The sequence below is a fragment of the Meriones unguiculatus genome, chromosome 5 (assembly GCF_030254825.1).
Source record: "Meriones unguiculatus strain TT.TT164.6M chromosome 5, Bangor_MerUng_6.1, whole genome shotgun sequence".
Classification (NCBI taxonomy): domain Eukaryota; kingdom Metazoa; phylum Chordata; class Mammalia; order Rodentia; family Muridae; genus Meriones; species Meriones unguiculatus.
In genome coordinates this window covers 14286826-14312924 of record NC_083353.1, presented here as the reverse complement: position 1 = coordinate 14312924, position 26099 = coordinate 14286826, and the positions used below count along the sequence as shown (strand labels likewise).

At 41.2% G+C, this 26099-nt stretch overlaps 1 protein-coding gene across 2 annotated transcripts in view; it reads right to left on the bottom strand.

The window, feature by feature from the left end:
- Positions 1-2114: 2114 nt before the first annotated feature.
- Positions 2115-26099, bottom strand: part of Rmnd5a (required for meiotic nuclear division 5 homolog A) — a 57143-nt gene continuing 33158 nt past the window's right edge. The window contains exons 5-10 of one of the 2 annotated variants that reach the window (XM_021658970.2): positions 12871-13037; positions 12070-12235; positions 10637-10739; positions 7852-8006; positions 6395-6481; positions 2115-5303 (exon numbers count right to left, since the gene is read on the bottom strand). In XM_021658970.2, coding sequence (XP_021514645.1) covers positions 6418-6481; positions 7852-8006; positions 10637-10739; positions 12070-12235; positions 12871-13037 — 655 coding nt within the window. In that variant the 3' untranslated portion in view covers positions 2115-5303; positions 6395-6417. Of the gene's footprint in view, positions 6482-7851; positions 8007-10636; positions 10740-12069; positions 12236-12870; positions 13038-26099 lie in introns of both variants that reach the window. The other variant, XM_060383551.1, reaches the window with a different exon arrangement.

The following is a 26099-nucleotide window of genomic DNA, read 5'->3' as shown; positions in this document are numbered from 1 at the left end:
GGCAGGCGCTTTGCAGGACATTTGAAATATCCCCCTTGGGGCCTGAGGCAGTGATACAGTTTAAAGCCACCTGTGTGTGGGCAGGGTCAGTAGTTAAGTATTGCTTACTTAACAGCAATAGTTTAGGAGCAGGCTGTGTCTGTGCATGAAGCCGCAGTTTCAGTGTCTGGCGTGAGTGTACTCGCTGTTTCCCGGGCCTGGGAGCACCTCGGATGCCAAGTCCAAGCAGCCTTGAGCAGAGGAACAGGTGTGTGTGGTAAGGGCAGGGCAGTTGAGAGAAATCTGTTGCAGGCATCATGGTCCAATTAAAGAGGTCCTGGCATGACCAGACCAGGTGCTACCAGGAGAGCCCTTCATGGCCGGAAGCACCAATGAAAACGATGATGTGTACAGCAGATTTTATATGAAAGAGGTTTATTAGATGGAGAGAGGAGAGAGCAAGACATGATAGGGTGAACGGGGGGGGGTTCCCCAACAGAGAAAGAGGAGAGGGCAAGGGCAGAGAGAGACAAAGTGGCAGGTTGGTCCTTTTAAGGAGCATGCCTGCCAGGTGTGGCTACCTGGCCTGTAACACGACATGAGAGGTTGCTAGGCAACCCAGAAGCAGGCTGCCTAATTACTAACACCCTGGGCCCCAACTTGCAGGCATTCGAGTCTGTTCCCAAACATTCATCACTAAACAAGCTTAAAGACAGGAAGACGCTGTGGAACTACTGGTCTAACATGCCCTCTAACAGCCTACATAGCCACCAATCTTCTAGGAAGAGACATCACAGAAGTTCTAAAAGTGGTTCTCGCTACCCAACCAGGAAGGACTCACAACAGGATAGACGATCATATCCATAAAGAAAATTATACCCCCAAAGCCTTTAAAACTCTCCTCCACATCATCCCCAATTCTTAGGCTGCTGTTAAACAGCAGCTTCTATTCCAACACACTCACTCCTCCCACAGTCCATGGAACACCCCTGTGCTCGCTATAAAAAAAAAAAAGCTCAGGGTGAAGACCACTACAAGATTTAAGGGGAATAAAATCATGCAAGTCTGGGATTCTTCCCAAAGGGGGTGCCCTATGTCAACCATTCCTTCCAATGTCCCTCTATTGGCAATAGATAAAGGACTGCTCGCTCTTTCTTTCTTCCTTCCTTCTTTCTTTCTGGTCCTCTTCTTTCTGGTCCTCAACACTGAACGCTTTGCGTTTTCATTACCCCCATTAACAACTCTGGGCCAGCCTCAAGGTATGGACAGTTCTTCCTCAGGGAATGACTAGCAGCCCCACCCTCTACCAAGAGGCTGTGGCTGCTGTAACTATCAAAGTATTTAATATATACTATTGCATGGATGACATCCTGGTATGGGGAGATTATTTCACAACCTGCTATTTGAGATGTAACTGCAGCCATCTTTGTACTCAGCTCTATTTTGTTTCTAAGTTCAAATTTTTAAACTTCCCAACTCTGCTTCCTAGAAGTGGTTGTTCATAGTTGGCACTAGCAGACCCTGCCAGAGGGTCAAATTGACCTTATATTTTACTATGATTCAATAGTGTCATAACTCATGTCTTATCTATTCACTTAGCTTCCTATTAAACACCTGGCTACACTTTGGATGTACTCTTAGAAGAGCCTAAGCCATGCCTCACCTAAAGGTTAGATGATAACACTTTGTCTATGTCTAGTCAGCAAAAAACATATTGCTTTGTACATTTAGCCAAAATGTGTCACTGCCCTCCCCATGTCTTTTGCATTTGGCTCTTTCTATAAAAACCCTGCTATGAGGACTTGAAGATGTCACAGTTAGGCTCCCGAGTCCTTATTGTGACCCTGGATCAATCAGCCTGTAAAAGGCATTCCAAGGAAAGTTCACAAACTGGTTCCACAAAAAACTTTTTAAATGTGCAATTCTTTAATTTTAAAAAATATACACGGGAGAAGCCATGTGTTTTACATAGGAATACACACACATTAACAAACCATTTCTTATAGTTTTCAAAAACTCTATTGTATAAGTTCAAAATTTATAAATTAAACATATTAAGTTAAAATGAAATCCCTGAAACTAGTGAATATGTTAGACCCCCCCCCCCCGAAAATCAAATGAGCAGAGAGTATCAGTCTGATTTGTTAAATAATGTTTATTGTTACCTTTATTGCCTATAATCTAGAAGATGCAATTTTATTGTGCCTTTGCAAACAGGATACATCTCTTAAAAAACTGATCAAAAATTTCCATACATATAGCTCTATATGATAGATTACAGTGCAACACTATTCATAATTATAGAAACACCATAGAACCAGGAGCACGGGGTAAGCCAAAGGAATACAATCCTGAGCCATCTGAGCAAGATGATCTGGTGAATCCTTAGTGTAGGTTAGAAAACATGGCGAAGAGATACATGCACACTGCAGTCATGAGTAAAACACGACAAACAGCAGTCGCTTGCTAGCTCTGGGGGTGATGGTGAATTTCCACACATGCACACTCACTCACACTCCCATCTCCTTCTGCTTCCCTCCAATCCCAGTACATTCGCTGGAGCCCCTTCCCAAAAGAAATGTTCAGGCACTAACTACTACAGAACCCCACACCTACCTGGCTGTGAGTAGTTTAAGTCTGCTACTAAAAAGTGTAGGTGTCCACCCATACCATGGAGCGAAGCTGTGCTGTAAGCGAGGATAGCTGCTTTTGCCTCTTTGGAAGTAAATGAAGCATATGCTTGCTACAGTTTTAAAATGCCTTAAAAACAAAACGTTCTCTTGCTACATCTTAAAGTAAAATCAACAGTGGAAAATTCACCCTAAAACTAAATGCCTCGTCTGCTACTAATAAAATACATTTGCCACTCTGTTTTTGGTATCTACTCAATTATAATTCAGTATGAAAAGTTCATGACGTCTGTACCTGCTTATGGTGAACTACAGTACCACATACAACCTGTCAGCTGGTAGGCTTACGAAACACCAAGCCTTGTATGTGGTCCTTGCTTAATGCTCCCTCTTCGTGTTTTACTCTAGTGTTAGCAAAGATAACATACAGACAGTTGAATGGTGAAAAATATTTGGTTTGTCTTCACCGTACATCCTAGAGAAGAACCAGAACAAAGCTTGCCTCTATCTTCCCTGAAGAGAACCTGAGTCGGCTGACCACACGGACAGTGCAGCTGCCAGTCCACTGTAGGAGAGCTTGAGCCGGGAAACCAGAGGGCAGGTGCAGTCTACCAGCAGCTTGTGTTGTGTGGATAAACCAAGCACTCTTGGCTTTTGATACACACTGTCCCAAAGGCTGACACCACGGAGGTGGAAACAACACATGACATAAAGATTCGGAATCTGAGCTGTACAGCCTGTGGGACTGGCCACCTGGAGAGGAAGATTGGGGGATCCTCACCCCCACATGATTTGGTGTGGGTTTAATGTCTCCCTACACATTAGCTGCTGTAGAAAAAGTGAAACGAAAAATTTACTTCATAACTTTCTTATTTTCAATTAAATGCTCACACACTCACAAAATACACACTATGAATATGAGGTGGCTCTTTTTCTTCAATTTTTTAAAAATAAAGAGGCACCAATACCCGTTCATTTATGTATTAAGAGTCTCATATAATCATCAATAGAATAGAAATGGCATCTGTGATGATCACACAAAAGAGAAATAGATCAATGAAAATCTTAGCCACTGTGGAGAGGCTCTGTCTATACCAGAATCCAAAGATTTGCTAAGAAGGTTTTATTGGTTTAGCAGAGTCTCAAGGCTGCCTTTGCCCACAACCAGGAAAGGAACTGGCTCTCAAAGAAGCCATTCTGGGCCATTTCCAACGCCTGCTATCTGTGTGACTGACAATCTTTGCCTCTAGCATTACCTTCTCTAATAAGACTCAACAGAGACAAATGGCACCCTCCTGCATGTCAGCATGACACCAGTGATGGCATGGTTCTGTACCACCACGAAGGAGGTTCTAGAGTCAAGGATCCCAATATTGTATGTCAGCATCTTTGGTCAAGGTCTGCCTTCTTCAAATTCACCTCTGCTGCAGTCAGTCTCTCACAGATAAAGTCCACACATTTAAAGAAGAGCTTCAGACCTAATTTCCATGGTAAATTGTAAGGTCAAGTTTCAGTCTGGGGGGCCCTTGCCCTGCCTGCCCATGGGGACAAGACCTCACAGAGGAAGCTGTAAGGTCAAACACAATGTTAAAAATGTTAAAATGTTAAACACAATGTTAAAAATGTTAAAAAATGTTAAAGCTCATTCTTTTTAAAGTTATATAAGCTTCACAAGAGACTGTCAAATGAGACTCCCAGCACCAGGAGGACCAGGCGGAGCCTCTGTCCTTAAAACGGCCTGAGCCAACAGTGTGAAGGGTCTTGCTTCCAGAAGTATTTTCACCAGCCTCAAGAGCATGTCTGTATCACACAAACTTTACATGAAGTCTAAATGTCGTGTATATATTTGAGGTGGGAAGGTAAGAATAAGTTATAGGGGGAAAAAAACCCTAAAAACCAATTTGGCTTAGTTTAAAAAAGATTGGTTTAAAAAAAAAAAAAAAGTCTGTCACTCTAGAATTTAATTCAAGGGAAAAAATATCCATAGTAAACGAGTTTATACCCTCAAAAGGATACTGCCTGGCACTGTGTCCGCTCTCCTGCAGTCTAGAAGTGTTTCTGCTCTTCCTTGCACTGCTTCATGGGGCATGAGGGATTTTACAGAGCATCCCAATAGGGAAATAGAAGTCATTGTGAGCCAGGTTGAGTTTGAACAAAGCATGCACTCTGAGCTGGATCAATCATGACCCCAGCTAACCTACACAGCACACAGTAGCCATCAACATGAAACTGACCACATGGCCATTTCACAGGCTTTTCTGCAAGTATTACACTTTCCCTTCACAAGCAAACGCCAGCCCTCCTAGGTAAACAATTCAGGAGAAACTATCCAGGCTAGTATATAGTACACCACTACGAATGCTGGCAATTTCTAAATATCTTAGCACCAAAGCTGTTACCCCCATTCCCTTAAACCAATTCCGTCTGTAGTTTGAAATAGAAGAGTCACATTTCTTGTTGCTTCCGTGTTTACAACTTTTTTCATTTTCTCATGAAAGTATTCCTATGTTGATGTTCAGACCTACATCAGATGAAATAAAGGTGGTGATGTCTACACAGCACTCTTCTCAAGACGAAGTATTTCGTGGGTTTAAGTCAGAATTACGTCCACAGAAGTCTTTTCCATGAAGTTCCTCATATAGAGAGTAACTCTTACACACGGCTCTTTCTGGGCAGTGCGTTAAATGAAGATACCTCACAAAAGAAAAGATCGTTATCTGTAGCCATCTGATTAATATACAGGTTCACAGTCAATGAGATGGGACACTGCAGAGGAGAGGCATGAACAATGCACTAATTAAACACAAAGCAGCAGGAAGCGAGGTCCGCAGGACACAAAGTTGCTAGTGTCTATCCTTAAGGACCTCAAGTCTGGCAACTGCATGTAGAACTGGAACATGCTTCCTCCCTTCCACAAACACAACGTTTTATGCTGGTGCACATATTTATATGCACAACACTGCATGTCTGTGGTGATAAACTAATGTGATACCAGCCAAATCTTAAAGGCAGATTTCAAAAGATAGGGTGCCAAGACAGAAAGCGTATCTCAACTTAGTAACACCCTAACTTCAGAATTCTATTTATTAAAAAAAAAAAAAAAAAGCACCTCTTGGTAATAAAAGAAAAAAACCCAACAGTAATATCTTTCATTCTCACATCAGCCTGCTAAATTCATGATGGAATTTTAAACAGGCAGCCTACTGGGCTATAGACTCAATTGCATGCGTGCTGACTTTGGAGCAGAGTGGAGCAGAGAAAAACATCAAAAAGCTATGCAAATTTGGAATTTATCACAGCTTTCTTCCTTAAGCCAAAAAGAAAACAACAAAAAAACCCAAATTTGTTTTATGACCACAATTCAATTTGTCAAACTCCTATGAAGAATTTTCATTTAATTATATATACATGAAAGAAAGTTCTTCCACAAACACTCTCAAGCTTACAATTATCAAGAAAATTACAGAAGTAAAAGCAGGAGAAATATTAAACACATGTCAGGAAGGTCAACTTCTGTTTCTGCTTTGCAGTTAAAAAAAAAAATCACCATATAGTAAGTACAAAAACCTGCACTGAATGACATACTGCTGGTGTATTTGCTTGATCAGGAATGAAGACCAAGAGTGAATAAAGCCCTGTGTGACGCCCAGCTGGGGCTCTCCCTCCACGCACACTAGCATGCCGGCAGCTTCTGGAGCACAGCTTATAAACGGGGCAGTCCTTGAAGAGCTGCAGTCAATGGAACACTCTTGTCTCGAATGTACCCATAATTCAGTTTCACTTACAAATTGCAAACAAACTCATTTCTTCAGAAAAATATCTGTTTGGCATCTCCTGGACTCTGCTCCATTGGGCAATATGGACATTTTAATCTAAACACAAGATAAAAAGACTAAGTCAAGGAACAGTATCAGCACTGAGCACCCCATTTCTACTTAGGTATAGAGAGTACATTTTAGTACCTGTATACACACCTACTGCGTGTACAAAGCACAGCTCACATGTTTAGTTTGCCTGGAGGATTAACTATGCTCCTTAACATAACTGCCAGCCAAGATTTGAAGGGTCACAGAAAATAAAACCTAAATCAGATCCTAACCTGAAAGCCTCTTTAATACTTAGTAATCAGTGGAAACTGTTCTGCTGGTAAAATAAAGCTCTACTTTAGAAGCAAACCTAGAGCTCCACTAAGGTTTATATTGCACTGTCCCTAAGTGAATGTCACATGTGTCGACTGTATATGCTCTTAGAGCAAATCTGTTGTGAGCTCCCAACCCTGCATCAGGAAGAGCCCACATGCCTTTCGGTGACAAAGAACATTGGCTCCATGTGAACAAGGTCACGAGTGAGCTGCACTGCCTGAGTTTCTGTACGATCTGGGGAGAGTTATAAACAGTTTCCGTCAAGGAACAGACTTCCCAGGAAAGAGACTTCCCACAATGGGAACATCAGGAAAACTACCCTAACTGCCTAAATTTTGTTTTTGTTTTTTTTTGTTTGTTTTTTTTTTTTTGCTAATTATCTATAAAAATTACAAATGTCTATGTACTCTGAACCATGAGTACTCTGGTAGGAATTTATCACATGGATAAATGGATAACATACTCTGGCACTGTATGCTAATTGGCTAACTGGCTAAGTAAGCTAATTTCCATACTACAAAGTAGTCTACATTTTGGGAGGAGGTGCAGAAATAGGCTGAAACAATCTCATGTAGCTTAGGACCACCCCTCTACCTTGACATGTAGTTGAGGATAATCTTGAACTCAGGGTCCTCCTGCCTCTACCACTCAGGTGCTAGATTATTAGCATGCACCATCATGCCGTGCTATTCTGTTAACTTTAACAAGAACACAAAGAGTTCTTATGCAGCACATAAAAATACCCCAAAATAAATCCCCAAGTGAGAAAAGGAAAGCAGAGAAGGGTGTACACAGTAGGTTATAAATCACATCACCAAATCCTTGAGCAGCTTAAACTAACCAAAGATTAGATGTAATCCACTTTCTGTGAATAGCTAAGAAACTCGTTTTTAAATCTAGTTATGGTTTAGCATGGTGGGGCACTCTGGAGGTCTGAGTTTGAGGCCAGCCTGGTCTACAGATCAGCCAGGACTACACAGAAAAACCCTGTTTTGGAAAACCTAAATGAATGAATGATTTTAGGTGCATTCATTTATCCTTATTACATCTTATCTTCCTGTAAGATGATTTATTTCATGTTTAAGAAGTCACATACTTACTTGCTACCATTAAACATTTTATTCAGGGCATCTCTTGATATAATATGGCCACAAACCAATTTCATGGGTGGATTGTTATCTGTTGTTTGCTGACGAAGAATGGGACAGGCAAATATGGAGTGATACCAGCACTTTTTACCAAGGTCCACTTCGATCTGTTCCAAAAAGAAAAATACACACAGGCTAGTTAAACTTCCAGTCTGCAAAATTACACTAGTTTGTAAACAAATTCTGAGGTCTGAGAGAATCAAACCTGCCACCTCTGAGGTGACTAGGCAGCAACTCACAGCTCGGTCTGTGAGTGACCACCACTAAGCCACATCCTCGCCGGAATACCTTGAAATGTATCAAAATAGATACCAAGGGAGAAACCACCAGACTCCTGGCTGCTCTGTGGCACTCGGTTAGGTGGTAAATTCAGTGCAACAACCCTGCCACGAGCAGTCCAAATATAGTGATCATCTGTGTGAGCTTCAAATCTGAGCTTCCTATGTGATAAGTATGAAATGGTCCAGAGAAAAGCTCAAGCAGGGAGGTAAACCAAGTTATTTAAGGCCAGCACCCCAACCTACCTCCTGACACTCAGCCCCTGTGCATGTGTTCAAGTGTTTTTTTGTTTGTTTGTTTGTTTTTGTTTTTTCTTTTTGAGACAGGAACTCGGCCAGGCCCTGAACTTGTGATCCTCCTGCCTCAGCCTCCTAAGAGCCTGGACTTAGACTTAAGCCAAATCTCAACAGTATCTTTTGTGATATGCACACTCAAGCTCATGGCATGCTATCAGCATCGTGCTTTTGCCAAAAACACACATGAAAATTTGAAATCATCGAGTAGTTCGGCTGCTGTGCACTAGAAACTCTACAAACACACCATTTTTGTATTTTTGTATTTGTATCCCTCCTCCACAATCTACAATAGCTATTATTCTGAAAGTCCATTCCTGCCAGGTGTGAGAGCACACACCTTTGAACCCAGCAGAGAAGAGGGATTTGAGTTTGAGGATAGCTTGATTTGTACAATAAGCTCCATACCAGCCAGAGACAAAGACTATATATAAGATTCTTTAAGGAAAACTGACAAAGAGTAGGGGTTGGAATTCAGTATGCACGGGGAGCCGAGTTCAAACTACACAAACTACAGTACCACAAAGATAGTGGAACACACCTGTAAACCCAGTGCCTGGGAGGATCAGAGAAAACCCAAACTGCACTACTTACTAAGAGTATTTAAAAAAAAAAAAAAAAGCCAAAGCCAAAAGTACATCAAAGCAATCATGAGGAAATTACCAACCACTACCACTTTTTGCTTTCCCAGCCCCAAGTGCACACGGTCAGCTGGGATTCTACAGATTGCTCTGCATCAGTGTGTAAATTTCAGAGATTCTCACAGCTGGAAGCTGGGCACCTGCTTAAGGTATCAAGGGTTTTGTTTGTTTGTTTGTTTGTTTGTTTGAGACAGGGTTTCTCTATGTCACCTTGGCTGTCCTGGACTTACTTTGTAGACCAGGCTGGCCTCACACTCACAGAGACCCACCTCCCTCTGCTTCCCTGAGTGCCGGGATTACAGGTGTATGTCTGAGCAGCTGGCTCAGGAATTGAGTTCTTGCATGTGCCCAAGCAGCAGCAACAGAGCAGAGCGCTGCTTATGCCCTGATCATGTGTAGTACTGGAAAGGCACCTGTGTCTTTAGTCATAGACTATCTTCAACAAGCTCTTGAAGTTGGTGCAACCAACTGACCAGGCAGGCTTACAGCTGAACGAACAAGGTAAATACAGGCAAACCTGTGTGCAGGTACGGTAAAAAAGAAGCCAGCCACGTCAAAGCTTAATTCAGCCCTCCAGGGTCTGTGATACGACTGTGTCAGGAATGGTAACTGCTTTAAAGTCTTGGTGTCCACTGCGCAAGTGCCAAACAGAACACTCGCACCTGACGTAGCCACCACCACGGCGGCCACGGTGCCCTGCTACCTTAGGCTCCAACAGCCCCAAGAGAGGGGCCTCCTGTAGCCACCACCACGGCGGCCACGGTGCCCTGCTACCTTAGGCTCCAACAGCCCCCAAGAGAGGGGCCTCCTGTAACCACCACGGCGGCCACGGTGCCCTGCTACCTTAGGCTCCAACAGCCCCCAAGAGAGGGGCCTCCTGTAACCACCACCATGGCGGCCATGGTGCCCCTGTTACTTTAGGCTCCAACAGCCCCCAAGAGAGGGGCTCCTTTATAGACAAACCGAGCTCAGAGCACAGTACTGTGTGCTAACCGAATGCATGGCTCTCCCGGTTCTGATATTTGCACTCTTCAGCTTGCAACTGCAACTGGAATTCAAAATTTTGAATACAGTCCTCCAATGATGGTCTTCAAGTTGATTTTCCTGTTTAGTTTTTTTGTTTTTGAGACAAGGTCTCACTTTGAGGCCCTGGCTGCCTTGGCACTCACTATATAGGCCAGACTGACCTCAAACTCCTAAAGATCTGCCTACCTCTGCCCTCTGAGCACTGGAATTAGTATCACCCCCTCATAACTATTTTAATTTTTATTAGTTAACTGGCTTGTTTCCTTTTTAGAGTGGTGCTGGGGGCTGGACTCAGCCTCAAGCCTGCTAGGCAAACGGTCTACCACTGAGATATACTCTCAACCTTATTTTTCAGTCATGTTTACGTGCATTAAAATAAAAACAAAAAACCCTGCTGAATGGCTACATTTTTTTTTTTCTGGTTAGGAAGAGCACTTTTATCTCTTAAAACGTACATCTTCTACAGCAGCAAAGGTAAATAACTTGCCAAGAACTCACAGGTAACTCGTCTTTCTGGTTCCAAACTCCAGTGCACTGCCTCTGCTCAATCACAGCCTTGATGTTAATTAGCGCAGGCAGGGCCACACAACCTGCTGAGAAACTGAGGGCAGAAGAGGGACATTAGTGCCAACTCTCAGAATGCCACAGCACAGAACCTGGCAAGTGGATCGCGCAGAGCAGCTATTTCTCTAAAAGAAGAAGAAGGAAAAAGTATTTTCTCCCTGAGCCTCCTGCTATCAGCTATTGGCTACATTTCCTGTAGTTACTAAAATAATCCCTCTACAAACAAAACCTAAAACCTTAATGCTACTCCATAAGTCTAACCAGTATGGGAGACATAAGGAAAAAGAGCAAATTTTAAAAAGATAATTTTTTGATAGGATGGTTTCATTTCTTCTTACTTCCTCGGTAATTTAAAAAAAATTACAGGTTTTGCCTATAAGAAGAGAGGCAGCTCTGGCATTCAGTGCTGAAAGAAAGGAGCCGTCATTATAAGAAGCATGAATCTCATCAGTTCAAGGAGGGCTGAGGAAATTACAAGGACTAGTGTCAGTATGCCTCCAGACACGGTGGTTTTTGCATTTACACTTAAAGAACAAGAAACACTTCCAAGCCTGTCTTTTCTCTGTGTATGATTATGTAAGGGTATATGAATTAAACTTTCCAAAGTTTTCCCTCCAGTTTACAATATAAAAAAACTACATTGTCATTACCAATTTAATCAGAAAAACCTTTACAAACTGAAAGCCAAAAATTTCAACCTGGTCTAAAACCTTGACCTTTATCATTGTATCAAAAAATATACATACTTGGCATCACATGCTTTTTTTAATGTGACAGCTTACGTAAATTAAAATGTAGTGATTAATTCATTTAAAATTGCAATAAACATACTACATATGGAGTGTCTGTTACGAATTAGTTCAAGTAAAAACTGTATCCTGTAACAAGACAGTTCATAACTCACAGCTGCTTTGTCTCAAGACAAGCATCACACTGTGATGGGAAACTAAATGCCTTATATAAATACCTACTGGGTCACACCGAATGCTAAAAAGATAGAGACCCAAATATCAACTTAAAGCAAGTCTTTACTACCTACCAAAGCACTACAGAACCCAGCGAGCATTTCCCAGGCAGGCAGAAGGGTAGCTAGCGAGGAGCTGCTGCAAGTCCTGCTGAGGCTGGTATCAATGCCCCCACAATGCAGACCTTCATACTTAACTCACTTCCATTTCTGCATCATCTGCACGAATGTCAGCAGTGAAAGAGTTCTGGACTCCCTGGTTCCCTGATCACACTTGGAGAACTGCTGCCCCCCAACTGTACCAACTACACACAACACAACCTACTGGTTTAATCACAAAGGCAACAGGAAAAGTTGCCCAGCATAGTGCTCATTTCAGAGCAACCAGGGCCCAGCCCCTCACCTGACACTGAGAGGAGACTCCACGGAGAGCCCCAGGAGGGCACAAGCATCCCGGGTAAAGATGTCACAGATGTCAGCCCACTGGTTTGCATCAAGTAGGTGAACATATGGTGAATTTTCAATCCCTTGTCTCAGGTACACAAGGCTCCCCATCAATATCTGAATGTCTAAAAGAAAAGGCACCAGCAAAATGGAAGTGTGCATAGTCATGTCTAAAGTACATGTGAATAATAGGTTGAGACAGCTAAATTCATCTCTATTCCATGTGGCCTATCCTAAAATAATGTAAACACTCTGGTCCGTAAGTGTAACTGCAAAGTTTCTCCCTCTAAATTAAGGATACCGCATGAAGAGAATGAGAAAAGAAAAGCACTGAAAATACTGAACTTCTAGACTTACGCTGCCACGTTTGCTGCCACGTGGCAGCAGCCACCCCTTGGTCCTGCGGCGTCCGCACAGTAAGGAGTCCCTAACTCTGCGCTCTCTGGCTTCAGGGCTGTGCTACGGCTCCATGTTTCTACTGCCAGTTATCCCACCAATGTTACCTCATTAGAAAATGTGTGTGCGGGACACAAGTGACGGCTACTGGCTCCTTCCAAACCCTAAAGATCTCTACCTCAAGCCATGCTGGTGACGTCATCTGTATTGCTAGCATTCTGGAGGCTGACATAAGAGGATCACAAGTATGAGACCACCCTGGGCCTCACAGACACACTGTCTCAAATCGCTGTGCTCTCCCCACCTTGCCCATGCTCCTTCCACAAAGCACAAAAGAAAAAAAGCTGTCTGACTGCAGACTCACCTTTTTGATGATTTAGGGCAAATGGCTGGAAATTTTTCGCATATTGTAAGGCTTCTCGCTGATTTGTAGTTCCGCCCATTAACAAACTAATAAAATACAGCCGGTGTAGCTTAAATTCCAAGGAGCTGTTTTGGGCTATGAGCATTTCTCGGTTTGATACCGCCCACCTAGAGCAACAGAAAAAGGTTTCAAGAGTAATCAAGGGCATGAACAAGAATTTTAAAAACTGGTTGGCATGTACCATAAAGAAAGTGGGTCTGGTCTGCCATCTTGTGGGAGGCTGTGGTAACATCAACCATTAGGAGATGCATACACAAAGGAAACACACTGTTAGAGGACAATTACTTTTTTAATAAGGTGTTACTGTGAGACTGGCTCTGGCATGTCTCATAATATGTTTGGATTTGAAGAGGGTCACATTCTGTAGTATAAGCCTTGAGATTCACACTTAGATTGCTCAGAGCCACTCTTTTTACTATTAACCAACATGTTTATAGATTAATCAAAGTTCTGAAGGGGAACCTCTTTGTAAATTACAGTCTTCCATTTACTCATGCTTTCATTCTTTCTTGGGGGCACTCACATCATGACCTTCATGTGGAAGTCAGAGGACAGCTCATGAAGTCATTTCTTTCCTTTCACTGTGCGGTGGAGGGCACTGAACCCAGCTGAGGCTTGGTGCAAGTGCCATTACCTGCTGCACTGCCTCACTGTGGCCTGAATCTCTACAGTTACATCTTGGTCAGACTATGCAACTCAGTTTAGCGTTAAGCCAGCAAAGGCAGAGGTTATGGGTGCAGCTCAATGATGGAGTGCTTGTTTAGCTTGTTTAACACAGAAGGGCCTGGGTTTAGCCCTAGCACTGCAGCATAAAAATACAACGGACAGACAAAAGCAGCAGACAGAGATTTCTTCAGGTTCTTGTAGTCTTTTCAAGATTCATCTTCATCTTCTGTGTTTGTCCTGTGTATGTGTGCACACCATGTTCGTGTTTAGGTGCTCTCAAAGGCCACAGGAGGGCAGCTGATCTCCTAGAACTGGAGTTACAGACAGTTCTGATCCGCCATGTAAGTGTTGGGAACTAAGCCCAGGTCTTCTGGAAGAGCAAAAGGTAACCACTGAGGCCTAGTACTTTCAGAAGGAAAAAATAGGATATACACATGCTATGTCCACACATGTAAAAAGTAAATGGATAGATGCAATGTTACTAAGGAAAGCGACAGTATTCTGTTTTGAAACTCTGAAGTACTGTCTGAGTGAGGAGGTACCAGCAGGGACTAACTCATCTTCAACTGGGACTACCATGTAGATAAAAACAGGAACCACCGGCTGTTAAAATCAAATTTCACAAATGTGATAAGGAAGATTCATTTCTCTAAACATTCAAATATAAAACTATTCTTTAACTGACATCTACTTGAATATTTTTCAACTAATCCAACTCACCAAGGACCACTAGAATCTGAACCAGGAATGAATAAAAACTGTGAGTAAGCTGAGCTGGGGATGTAGCTCAGTGGTAGAGTGCTTGCCCACCCAGCATGCACAAGACCTCTTGTTTGATCCCTAGCACAATGGAGGAGGAAGAACAAAATCTGAGTAACTCCTATTACACTGTATGTAATATCACCTTCCTTTTTTTTTTTTATTAATTTATTCATTTTACATCTCAATCGTAGCCCCCTCCCTCATCTCTTCCCGGTTCCACCCCACACCTCTTTCCTCCCTCCCCCTCCGGAAAGGGGGAGCCCTCCTCCCTTACCAACTGACCCCAGACTATGAAGTCTCATTAGGACCACCTGCATTCTCTTCCCCTGTGACCCGGCAAGGGCACCTCACCCGGGTAAGTGACTGAAGACCAGGCACCAGAGTTCACATCAGAGGCAGCCCCCTACCCCCAGGTGACCTACACGGAGACTGAGCTGCTTGCCTGTTGGCTACATCTAAGTAGGAGGCCTGAGTCCTTTCCAGACATGACCCTTGGTTGGTACAGTCTCCACAGAGCTCCGGGGCCCAGATCTGTTGGCTCTGTTGGTCTTCTTGTGGCACAATATCACCTTCCTTGACGAATAATTTTCTGGCAGCACTCTTGTCCCCACCATTAGCTTTTTAAGTTGCCTAACACTAATCAATGAATGATAATTTGAGTGAATGAAACAGAAACAAAACAAACAGACAAAAAACCCAACAGTGTTTTTTCCAGAATCCTTCACCCCAATGGTTCAACCAATTTTTGACATTTAGGCTGCACAATGGTCAAATTCAAATTTTTGTAAAAGTAAAGGCTTTTAATCTAAAGCAGAAGTCAATGTGCCAACCACATATATGTACCCTTTTGACCTTGTGACATGATGTTGTTATATTTAAAGTTCACGCTAAAGAACCAGCAATGGAGGGATAACGTGTTTTGTTTTTTTTTTTTTTCTGAGATTGGCTGATCATGTTTAATATTATATATTCTAAGTCCATGCACTTTCCTGAAAAATTCATAATTTCACCTTTCTTCTATTTATGGTTGTGTGTTTAGCCTCTAACAGCTAAGCCATCTCCCCAGCCCAATTACACATTTCTTTAGAGCTGAAAATATTATACACTATCTATGTCATGCACTTTCAATATTCATTTCTCTTAGACTGGGTTGGTTCCATCTTCTAGCTCCAGTAATAAACATGGGCACAAATTACCCTGTGGTACAGGGTTCTTTGTGTATACGCTCAGGTGTGGAATTCAGGTTTTAAGCAAGTTTACAAATGTTGTGTTCCACACATGAAGCCCAAGGGCTGTGTCAGCTCTCTGCTCACAGCTAAATTTCATCTGAAAGAGACTGAAGCTCCTCTACCTCGATTTTCACTTTACATCACAGCTACCTACAGGCTGAGGATTCACACTAACGTCCCTTTGCTGTTGTCAAAGGACATGTAACTGTCACAACCCTTTAGCTACTGCATTGTCCAGACAAGGAAACCTTCTGGGCCTCTTTCATAAACAGACTTCCCAAATAATGCTACTTAGTGACTAAGTCAGTGGCAGCGCCAGGGACAATCACCCACATCAACATTCTATTCAGCTTAGTGTGTGAAAAGGCTTGGTGCACTTAAGGCTCTGTATGTATAACCTCATAAATACTAACAGGATTTCACTCACATAGTTCGTTCTCCCTCAGGAGTCTGCTCTGCTGCTCCCTCTCCTCTCCTAACTTTGCGGGATGGGTGTCTACTTCTGGTAACAATGAAAGAAAAATGCATCTGACCAAATCTCCCAGCATGTTGAAGGCTACAAATACTCTCCCTTCCAGTCTTCCTTAGGAAGACTTTCTTCACGTTTCCTTTTCGTTTCTCTTGGGAATGACTAATAATACTCAGCCCTATAGGTACTGGCTTAATGGGAAGCTATTAATAGTATACTCCAAATGTCCTTAAAATTCAGAACGGCAAACACCACAAAATCTAATTCAGAAAAAAAAAAAAAAAAAAAGGCAAGCAATCCTGTAACTTCAAAGTGGAGACGATCGATCACTAACAGTTTATTCAAGGTTATCAGCCCAGTCGGTGTGGCCCCAGCCCCTCACTGGCCCTCTCAGCCTTTCCTCCTAGCCCATCCTTTTGTCCTGCTGACCCAACCCACAAAAGCACTCTCAACTAGGGATCCCACACCATTATAATTAACTAGGATCCTGAGAGGGCAACAGCAACCAAAGCATGAAACACCCATCCAAAAAAGACAAGAGCAGATAGCTACACCAAGAAACAACGCCAATAATCCGAACTCTAGATGCCTACTTCAGAGCCCCCAAAACACAACTATGAACAGCAAAGACAACAGGTCCCCTCCATAAACAAACAAACCTGTTGCTACAGGCCCCGAGAAATGTAATGAAAACACCAAATCTACAAATAATAGAAACTGAGGAAGGAGAAGCCTAAATCAAAGGCAAATAAGATATTTTTTAGCAAAATCAAAGAAGAAATTTTCCCCATAATAAAGAAGGTGCCTATCAAAGTATAAACACACAAAGCAACAAATAGACGGGACCAGAAAAGAAACTCCCCATGACACATAACAATCAAAACATTAAACATATAGGAGAAAAGAAAAGATGTTAAAAGCTGCAAGGGATAAAGAACAAATCACATATATAGGCAGGCCCATCAGAATATGACTTCTTAATGGAGACTCTGAAAACCCAAAGGGCACAGACAGATTTCTTTAAACTAAGAGACCACAGATGCAAGCCCAGGCTCCTACATACACTATAACTATCACTCACTACTGACAGAGAATGAGCAACATTCCACAATAAAACCAAATAAGCAATTTCTATCTACCAATCCAGATCTACAAAGGGCACTAGAAAGAAAACCTCAGTTTGCAGAGGTTAACTATATTCGATACACGAAGAATAAATAATCCCAGAACAGTTAACCAAAAGGTGTGGATGGTAAATAACCCACATCATACAACGAATAACGAGAATCAATAAACACTGCTCACTGATAGTTCTCAACATCAATGGCTACAATTCTCCCAATAAAAAGACACAGACTAAGAGACTGGATTCAGTTCCCAGCACCCATTTGGTGGTTCACAATCATCTGTAATTCTAGTTCCTGAGGATTCAATTCCTTCTTCTGACCTCCAAAAAGCAAAACCAAGGATGCACATGGTGCATAGGCATACAGGCAGGCAAAAACACACAAAATAAAACGAGTAAGCCAAAGAGAGAGAGAGAGAGAGAGAAAGGAAACAAGAGAGAAAAAGAGGAAGAGAGAAAGAAAAAGGAAGAGAAAGAGAAAGGAAGAAAAAGAGAGAGACAAAGTGAGAAAGGAAGAAAGAGAAAAAGAGAGGAAGAGAAAAAGAAAGAAAAGAGAAAGGAGGGGAGGGAGGGAAGGAAAGAAGGAAGGAAGGAAGGAGAAGAAAGAAAAAGAAAGAAAGAAAGAAAGAAAGAAAGAAAGAAAGAAAGAAAGAAAGAAAGAAAGAAAGAAATTTCTTTTGGCTGCATCCAAGAAATACACTTCATTAGCAAGGATAGACATCACCCCAGAATATTGGGAAGAAAAAAAAAGGAAAAAAGCATTTCAAGCAAATAAACTCAAAAAGCAAAAAGGTGTTTTAATATCTAACAAAACAGACTTCAAACTCAACCTAATCAAAGAAGACAGGGAAGGAGATTATATACTCGCCAAAGGGAAAAATCCACCAAGATGGTATGGCAATTCTAAACATTTCTACACCAAACTTCATAAAATAAACACTGCTACAGCTAAAATAACATATTGGCCCTCACCCGATGATAGTGGGAAACTTCAATACCCGACTCTCACCAACAGACAAGACAGGCATCTAGACTAAAACTAAACAGAGAAATGTGAAGGTAAATAATGTCATAAATCAAATGGAACCAGCAGACAGCTACAGAACATTTCACCCAAACACTGAAGAATATATTCTCAGTAGCTATTGGAACTTTCTAATATTGAACACATACTAGGAAATAAAGAAAATCTCATCAGATCTCACTATTGAATGGAAAATGGGTTGAAACAGAAATCACAAAGAAAATTTTTGGAACTGAAAAAAAAAAAAAAAAAAAAAAGAAAACAGACCAGGTGTTGGTGGCCGACGCTCTTAATCTCAGGACCACGGAAGCATTTGGATCACTGAGTTCAAGATCAGCCTGTTCTACAGAATGGCAGGGCTACACAGAGAAACTTTAGCCCCAACTCCCCTCGGGGCAAAAAAAAAAAAAAAAAAAAAAAAGTTCTAAGAGGCAAGTTCACAGCCCTCAGTGACTACATTAAAAAAAAAAAAAAAAGCCAGTTCTCATAATAGTAACATAACACCTAAAAGCTCTAAAACAAGAAGAAATAATATTCAAAAAGAGGAGACAACAAGTAATAATCAAAAGGGGGCTAAAATCATGAAACAGAAACAGGAAAACAAATAAAACCTAAAAAAAGAATCAAGGAAATGAAAACTTGCTTCAACTAGAGTGACAAAATCTTGGTCAAATTTACCAAAAGACACAGAAAAGAGAGAAGAGCCAAATTAATAAGATTATAGAAGAAAAGAGGGACATTATCACAGACATTAAAGAAATGCAGAGAATCGTAAGGATATACTCCAAAAATATCTGTACGCCACCAATTTTGAAAAAACTAAAAGAACTGAGTGAAGTTCTTGTTCTTGAAACACAATTTAAACCAAGATCAAATAAGCAACTTAATCAGACCCATAACCCTAGTGAAATAGGAGCAATAATTAAGTCTTACAACCAAAAAGAGCCCAGGGCCAAATGGATTCAGCTCAGAATACTACCAAAACCTTCAAAAAAGAATTGATGCTAATATTCCTCAAACTCTTCCACAAAATGGGAACTAATGAAGATTAATTCTTTTTAGGTTTTGATATCACCATGAGATCATGGTGATATCAAAACCACACAAACGCCCAACAAAAAGAAAAATTATAGACCAATGTTCCTTATGAACAGAGGCAAAAGTTCTCAAATTATTTGCAAACCAAATCCAAGAACACATCAAAAGATTATCCACCACAATAAAGTTGGAGTCATCCCAGAGATGCAGGGATGGCTCAACCTAAATCAATAAACAGAATCCACCACATAAACAGACTGAAAGACAAAAACCACATGATCATCTATCTCATTTTCTTTTAATTCCCCCTCCCATAGGGTTTCTCTGTGTAACCTTGGCTGTCCTGGACTCTCACTGTAGACCAGGCTGGCCTCAAACTCACAGAGATCCACCTGCCTCTGCCTTCCTGAGTTCTGGGATCACAGACGTGCGCCACCATGCCTCATCTATCTCATTAGATGCAGAAAAGGCCTTTGACAAAACCCAGCTTCTCTTCAGGATGAAAGTACAAGAACATACCTCAATACAATAAAGATGAACTCCAGCAAGCTCACAGACAATATTACTTAAAAGGAGAGAAATTTAAAGTATTTCCACTAATATCAGGGATGAGGATGTCCATCCCCCCACACCTGTTCAATACAGCACACCTGAAGGCTCAGACACAGCAATAAGACAACTGAGGGACAGCAAAGAAGTCAGAGTAGCTTTGTCTACAGATGATACGAGTTTATGCACAAAAGTCCCTCAAGACTCCACCAAGAAACTTCTATAGCTGATAAGCACTTTCAGCAAAGTAGCAGGATAAAATAGTAATGCACAAAACCAGCACCCTTCCTATATACAAATAACTGACAGACTGAGAAAAAAAATCAGGGAAATAGGACCTTTCACAATAGCCTCAAAATTAAATAATAAACACACAAACAAATAAATAAATAAAAGAATCTTAGGATAATTCAAGCAAATTAAAGACTTGTATAATAACAAGTTTAAGACACCAGGAGATGAAAATATCTCCATGCTTATGAATCTGTATAATTAATATTATAAAAATGGCCACTCTACTCAAAGCAATCTACAAATTCAATGCAATCACCATCAAAATTCTATCAAAATTGAAAAAAAAAATCTTCAGCTTCATATGGAAATACAATAAACCCAGGATAGTTAAAACAATCTTGAATGAAAAAAAAAAAAAATTGGTAGCGGTATCACCACCCCAGATTTCAAGCTGCATTTACAGAGCTAAAGTACAAAAAACACCATGGTACTGGCATAATAATAGACATATTGATCACTGAAGACCCAGAGATGATTCTGCACACATACAGTCACCTTATTTTTGACAAAGTAAAAAAGCCAAAAATACACACTAGACGGCTGCACACAAAAGTGTGCACTTAAAACCATGTTTATCACCCTGCATAAAATCTAGCTCCAAATGGATCAAGGACCTTAAGACCAGACACCATGAATCTGACAGAAATGGAGAAGAGGGTTGAAATCACAGGAAAGGACTTTCTGAACAGCACAGCAATAACACAGGCACTAAGACCATCAATTAATAAATGAGACCCTATGAAGCCAGCAGCTTCTGGATAGCAAAGGACACCATCACTCGGGAAAAAGTGGCAAGCTACAGAGTGGGAAAAGATATCTTAAACAACTACATATCTGATAGAGTTAATATCTACAACATATAAAGAACTAAAAATAAAACAAAAACCTGAACATCAAGAAAACAAATATCCCAGTTTAAAAATGGGATATAGAACTGAGAAGAGAGTTCTCAAAAGATGAAACACAAATTGGCTGAGATACACTTGTAGAAATGTTCAAACATCCTATTCATTAGGGAAATACAAGTTAAGACAACTTTGAAATTTCATCTTATTCAATGGTCAAGATCATAAAACAAATGCCAGCACATGCTGTCGAGGATGTGGGGAAAGGGGATCACTTACTTATTGCTGGTGAAAATGCCAAAATCGAAGTGGCAACTCCTCAGGAAGCTGGGGATTGATTGACTCAAGATAAAGCTATATCACTCTTGGGCATAGACCTGACTGGCTGGTTTTGTGTGTCAACTTGTAAGAGAGGAAGTACCCTCAGTTGAGAAAACAACGCCATGAGATCTACCTGTCAGCCATTTTTCCAATTAGTGATTAATGGGGGAGGGCTCAAGTCACTGTGGGTTGAAGATCCTTTCTATAAGGAAACAGGCTGAACAAGCCATGAGGAAGCAAGCCAGGAAGCAGCACCCCTCCATGGTTTTTGCATTAACCCCTGCCTCCAGGTTCCTGCCCTTCCTTAGCTCCTATCCTGACTTCCTTTGGTGATGAACAGCAATATGGATGTGTAAGCCAAATAAATCTTTTCCTCCCCAACTTGCTTTTTTGTCATGATGTTTGTTGCAGCAATAGAAACCCTGAGGAGGACAGACCCAAAGAACCCCACATCCTCCTACAGAGACATTTGCTCAATCATGTTCATTATTGCACTATTCATAATAGCCAGAAATTGGAAACAGCCTAAATGTCCATCAGCTGATGAATGGATAGTGAAAATGTGATATATTTACACAATGGAATATTATTCAACTGTTAACAAAGTGAAATTTGCTGATATATGGATGCTAACCAGACTCCAGAAGACAAATATATATATGTTACATGTAGTTGTTAGCATTTAAGCTTGTGATTTGTGTGCTACAATCCAAATAAGCACAAAGGTTAGGTACCTAAGTTGGGCAGTAGTAGCACATGCCTTTGATCCTAGCACTTGGGAGGCAGAGGCAATCGGATCTCTGTGAGTTCGAGGCCAGCATGATCTACAGAGGGCTTCCAGGACAGCCAGGGTTTGTTACACAGAGAAACCCTGTCTCAAAAACAAAACAAACAAACAAACAAACAAAAGTTAGGTACCTAGTAAGGGGCCAGAGAGGATCTCCCATGGAAAGGGATAATAGAATATAGATATAGTATTATGGAGAGACAAAGAGGAGACTAGAAGAGAAACATTAAACAGGAGGAGAGGTGGGAGAAAAGGGTAAAAGAGAATACAGGTTGGGACGACTAACACTAAAAGCCATTTGAAAACCATTTAGAATCCTATTATTGTAGAAGCTTCCTAAAATATATACATACATGAAGCTGGAGCCACCAAATAATAGAGGAAACAATGCCCCAACCAGACACTCCTGCAGTGCCAGGAATGGATTACTTTTTCTTGGGTTGTTGGCCAAAGGGGCTCTATGGAAACTCCCAAACATCACAGCCTATTGCCAAAGCTACTGTTTCTTTTCCACAACATGATGGTAATAAGACTCTATTGCAGAAAACAGGCTTTACTTACATTCTTGAACACAGAGAAATTAACGGGTGCTCTACTACAAACTTCACCCCGACCGACTAACTAGTGGTCATGGCACTGAAAGGTACTCTGCATGCTATGTAAGAACAAAAGTAATCACTAAGAACAGAAGTATGACCCAGCTACAAACCCTGAGACCTACAAAGGTGATCTGCCTACAAGGTATGCTAGTGGAATAACAGCATAAATGTTATAGGTGCAACCAACCATTCCATGAGATTCCGTATCTGATACTGCTAAAATGGCCAAGAATCAGAGAGCTACTACTACTCTGCTACAAAAACAGAGCACTGAAAAGACTCCTAAGAACACAGTGCTATTTACAGATCACTGCCTCACTCAACAGACATCACAGCTCTTTCAGTAGCCAGGAATGACAACAAGCAGACAGTGAGGTAGAAGCCCCAGGACCAGGTGTAGTTAGCCAACACAAAATTTGTCGACTTTTTGTTTCTCTTTGCTTTGTTTTGGCATTTTTTGGCATGTTTTGGCATCTTACTGGTCTTTTGCTTGTTTGTTTAGATTCCTTTTTGTGTTTTGGTGGTTCTTGTGTTCTTATTTTTTGGTTTATATTTTTTTTTAAGAGAGAAAAAAGAACATAATACATGGGTATGGAGGTTGCAAAGATCATATAAAAGTTGGGAGAGGGTGAAAAACATGATCAAAATAGAGTGTATACATTGTTTTTATTTTTTGCAAATGGGATGCGTATTTTCAAACAGTGAAGTCTTGGTTATTGGTTAACTTCATCATAAGAAGAACTAATGTTTTCTTCATCTCAGAGATGATGTGTCTTTGACTTTTTTAAAAAGATTTTTTTAAAATTATGTACATATATGTACACAAAAGTACAGGGTCTAAAAGAATGTCAGATTAGGGGGAGACAGAAAGACCTGAAAGGGACAGGAGCTCCAAAGGAGAGTAATATCTGGGGTCTTTTCTGAGACTGATAATCCAAACAAGGACTGTGCATGGATATAACCTAGAACCCCTGCATAGATGTAGCCCATGACAGCTCAGTATCCAAGTGGGTTTCTCCCTAGTAAGGAGAACAGGGACTGTCTCTGACTTGAACTCAGTGGCTGGCTCTTTGATCACCTCCCCTGAGGGGTAGACAGCCTTAACAGGCCACAGAGGAAGACAATGTAGCCAGTCCTGATAGGCTATGGTCAGATGGAAGGGAAGGGGGACATCCCCTATCAGTGAACTTGGAGAGGGGCATAGGAGGAAAAGAGGGTGGGATTGGGTGGGAATGAGGAAGAAGCTACAGCTGGGATACAAAGTAAGTAAACTGCAATTAATATAAAAAATTAAAATAAAAAAAAGTGTCAGATTCCTGGTGTTGGAGTTACAGATAGTTGTGAGCCACCCAATATAGGGTGCAGGGAATCAAACCTGGGTCCTTTTGAAAAGCAGGCCATCTCTCCAGCCTGTCTTTGTCCTTTTTCTAGATATTTAAGAAACCATAAAGAGGGGCAAGATTACTCAATGGGCAAAGACACTTGCCACTAGAACTGACAATTCAAATTCAATTTCCTGGGTACACATGGGGAAAGGAACAAACTTGCACACGCTCTCTCTCTTTCTCTCTCTCTCTCTCTCTCTCTCTCTCTCTCTCTCACACACACACAGATGAAATAATATATTAACTACTTTTTCTTTTCTTTTTTTCCTCTTTTCTTTTTGTTTTGTTTTTTGAGACAGATTTTTTTCTGTGTACCCTTGGCTGACCTTGAACTCACAGAGATCTGCCTGCCTCTGCTTCCCTGACTTCTGGGACAACAGGCATGCAGCACCATGCCCAGCAATCATTTTTCTCTTAAAGGACTGATAGTTATATGTGGTGGTACATGCTTGTAATCCCAGGCCTAAGGTTAATGTCAGTCAGCATGGGCTACACAGTATTAGTTAGAAATTTAGAAGAGGGAGACTAGAGTATTACACGTGTGTATCTACTTAAAACACAAACAAGTTGGTCACTGATCCCAGTACTTGGGAAATAGAAGCAGTACAGTCAGATATCCAAGGCCATCCTAAGCTCTCTAAGACTGTACCTCATTAAAAAAAAAAAAAAAAGTATTACAACAAAATAGCAACACACACACACTTAACTTTACATGAGGTTCTCAGACATTTAGGCCCACTTTGTTCCAATGATGCTAAGCCCTCGGTAGGACAGAATTAGATAATGTATATTCTTTTCCTGAGGAACAGGCTTGGAACTTCCTATAGCCTTTCAATGGTAGTAAATTTGAAACAGGTGTTATCACCTGGAATGTTTCCTCTTTTCTTCCGGGCTCCCTATTGCATCCTTTTCTGTGACCCTGTCACACCTGGCACCTCTTCACAATGTTTTCTGCAACAGGAAATCAGTCCATCCTGGCCTTGAACTTCCTCTGTAACAGAGGATGACCTTGAATTCCTGATCTTCTCACCTCCATCTTCCAGATGCTGGGACTGCAGGTGTGTGCACCATGCCCCACTCCTTTTAATTAACTTCTCTTTAATTGATGTGCTCTTTCTCTATCATTTAGTGTATAGACAAAATTAGTTTTAAATGGATCACCTTTCTTCTTTTATAGACCAATTAATTGGGTAAGAAGAAGAAAATCAAACTCCAGTAGAAAAAAAATCCAACTTGTTCAACCTTGCATGCCCTTCTTTCTGCCTCCCCAGGAGCACCGCGTCTCCTCTACTGTCTGTGGCTACTGAGAGCTGCCTGGAATGAAGGCTGCACACCTGTGAGAAACTGTGCACCGAAGAGCAAGACATGAAAACCAGAAACAACTTTAAATTAAAAAAATATATTTTATATGTATGGATGTTCTGCTTGCATGTATGTCTGTGTAGCTGTGCATACCTGGTTCCCAAAGAGCCAGAAGAGGAGGTCAAATCCCCTGGACCACAGTTACAGATGATTTTTGGACATCATGTGGGTGCTAAGAACCTCCCCTCCTATCTGTAAGTCACAGACTCTCACCACATAAGCTGTCACCATTAACCTTTTCATGTGCACACATCTGGATAAGTCTTCAATGGTATAGGTATTTTATATATTGAACTCTGCTAAGTTCTAAACCATCTTTCCAGCCTCAACCAGAAACTAATCTTTGTATCCTCAGTTTGTAATTCAAATCTCTGACCAGGTGCTACATTTTATTTATTCATACTAGAGTTTCTCTTACATTTGATGAGGATTTTCTTATCCGTAAGACCATTAATCAAAAATTGTAACATGAAAACACAAAGGCAGTCTCATCTCACATCCTTTTGCCCTTCCTTTCCACTCCTACCTAATTTCTGGCCTGTGGAGACTCAGCAGCTAGCCTGGTACTGTTGATAGCCTGTCCCATAGAAAACCCTACTGTGGCATAAACTGAGGCATCATTTTCCTCTCTCTCTTTATATTTACTTATTTTTATTTTATGTGCATTGGGTTTTTGTTTGTTTGCCTACAAGTATATCTGCATGAGCATGTCA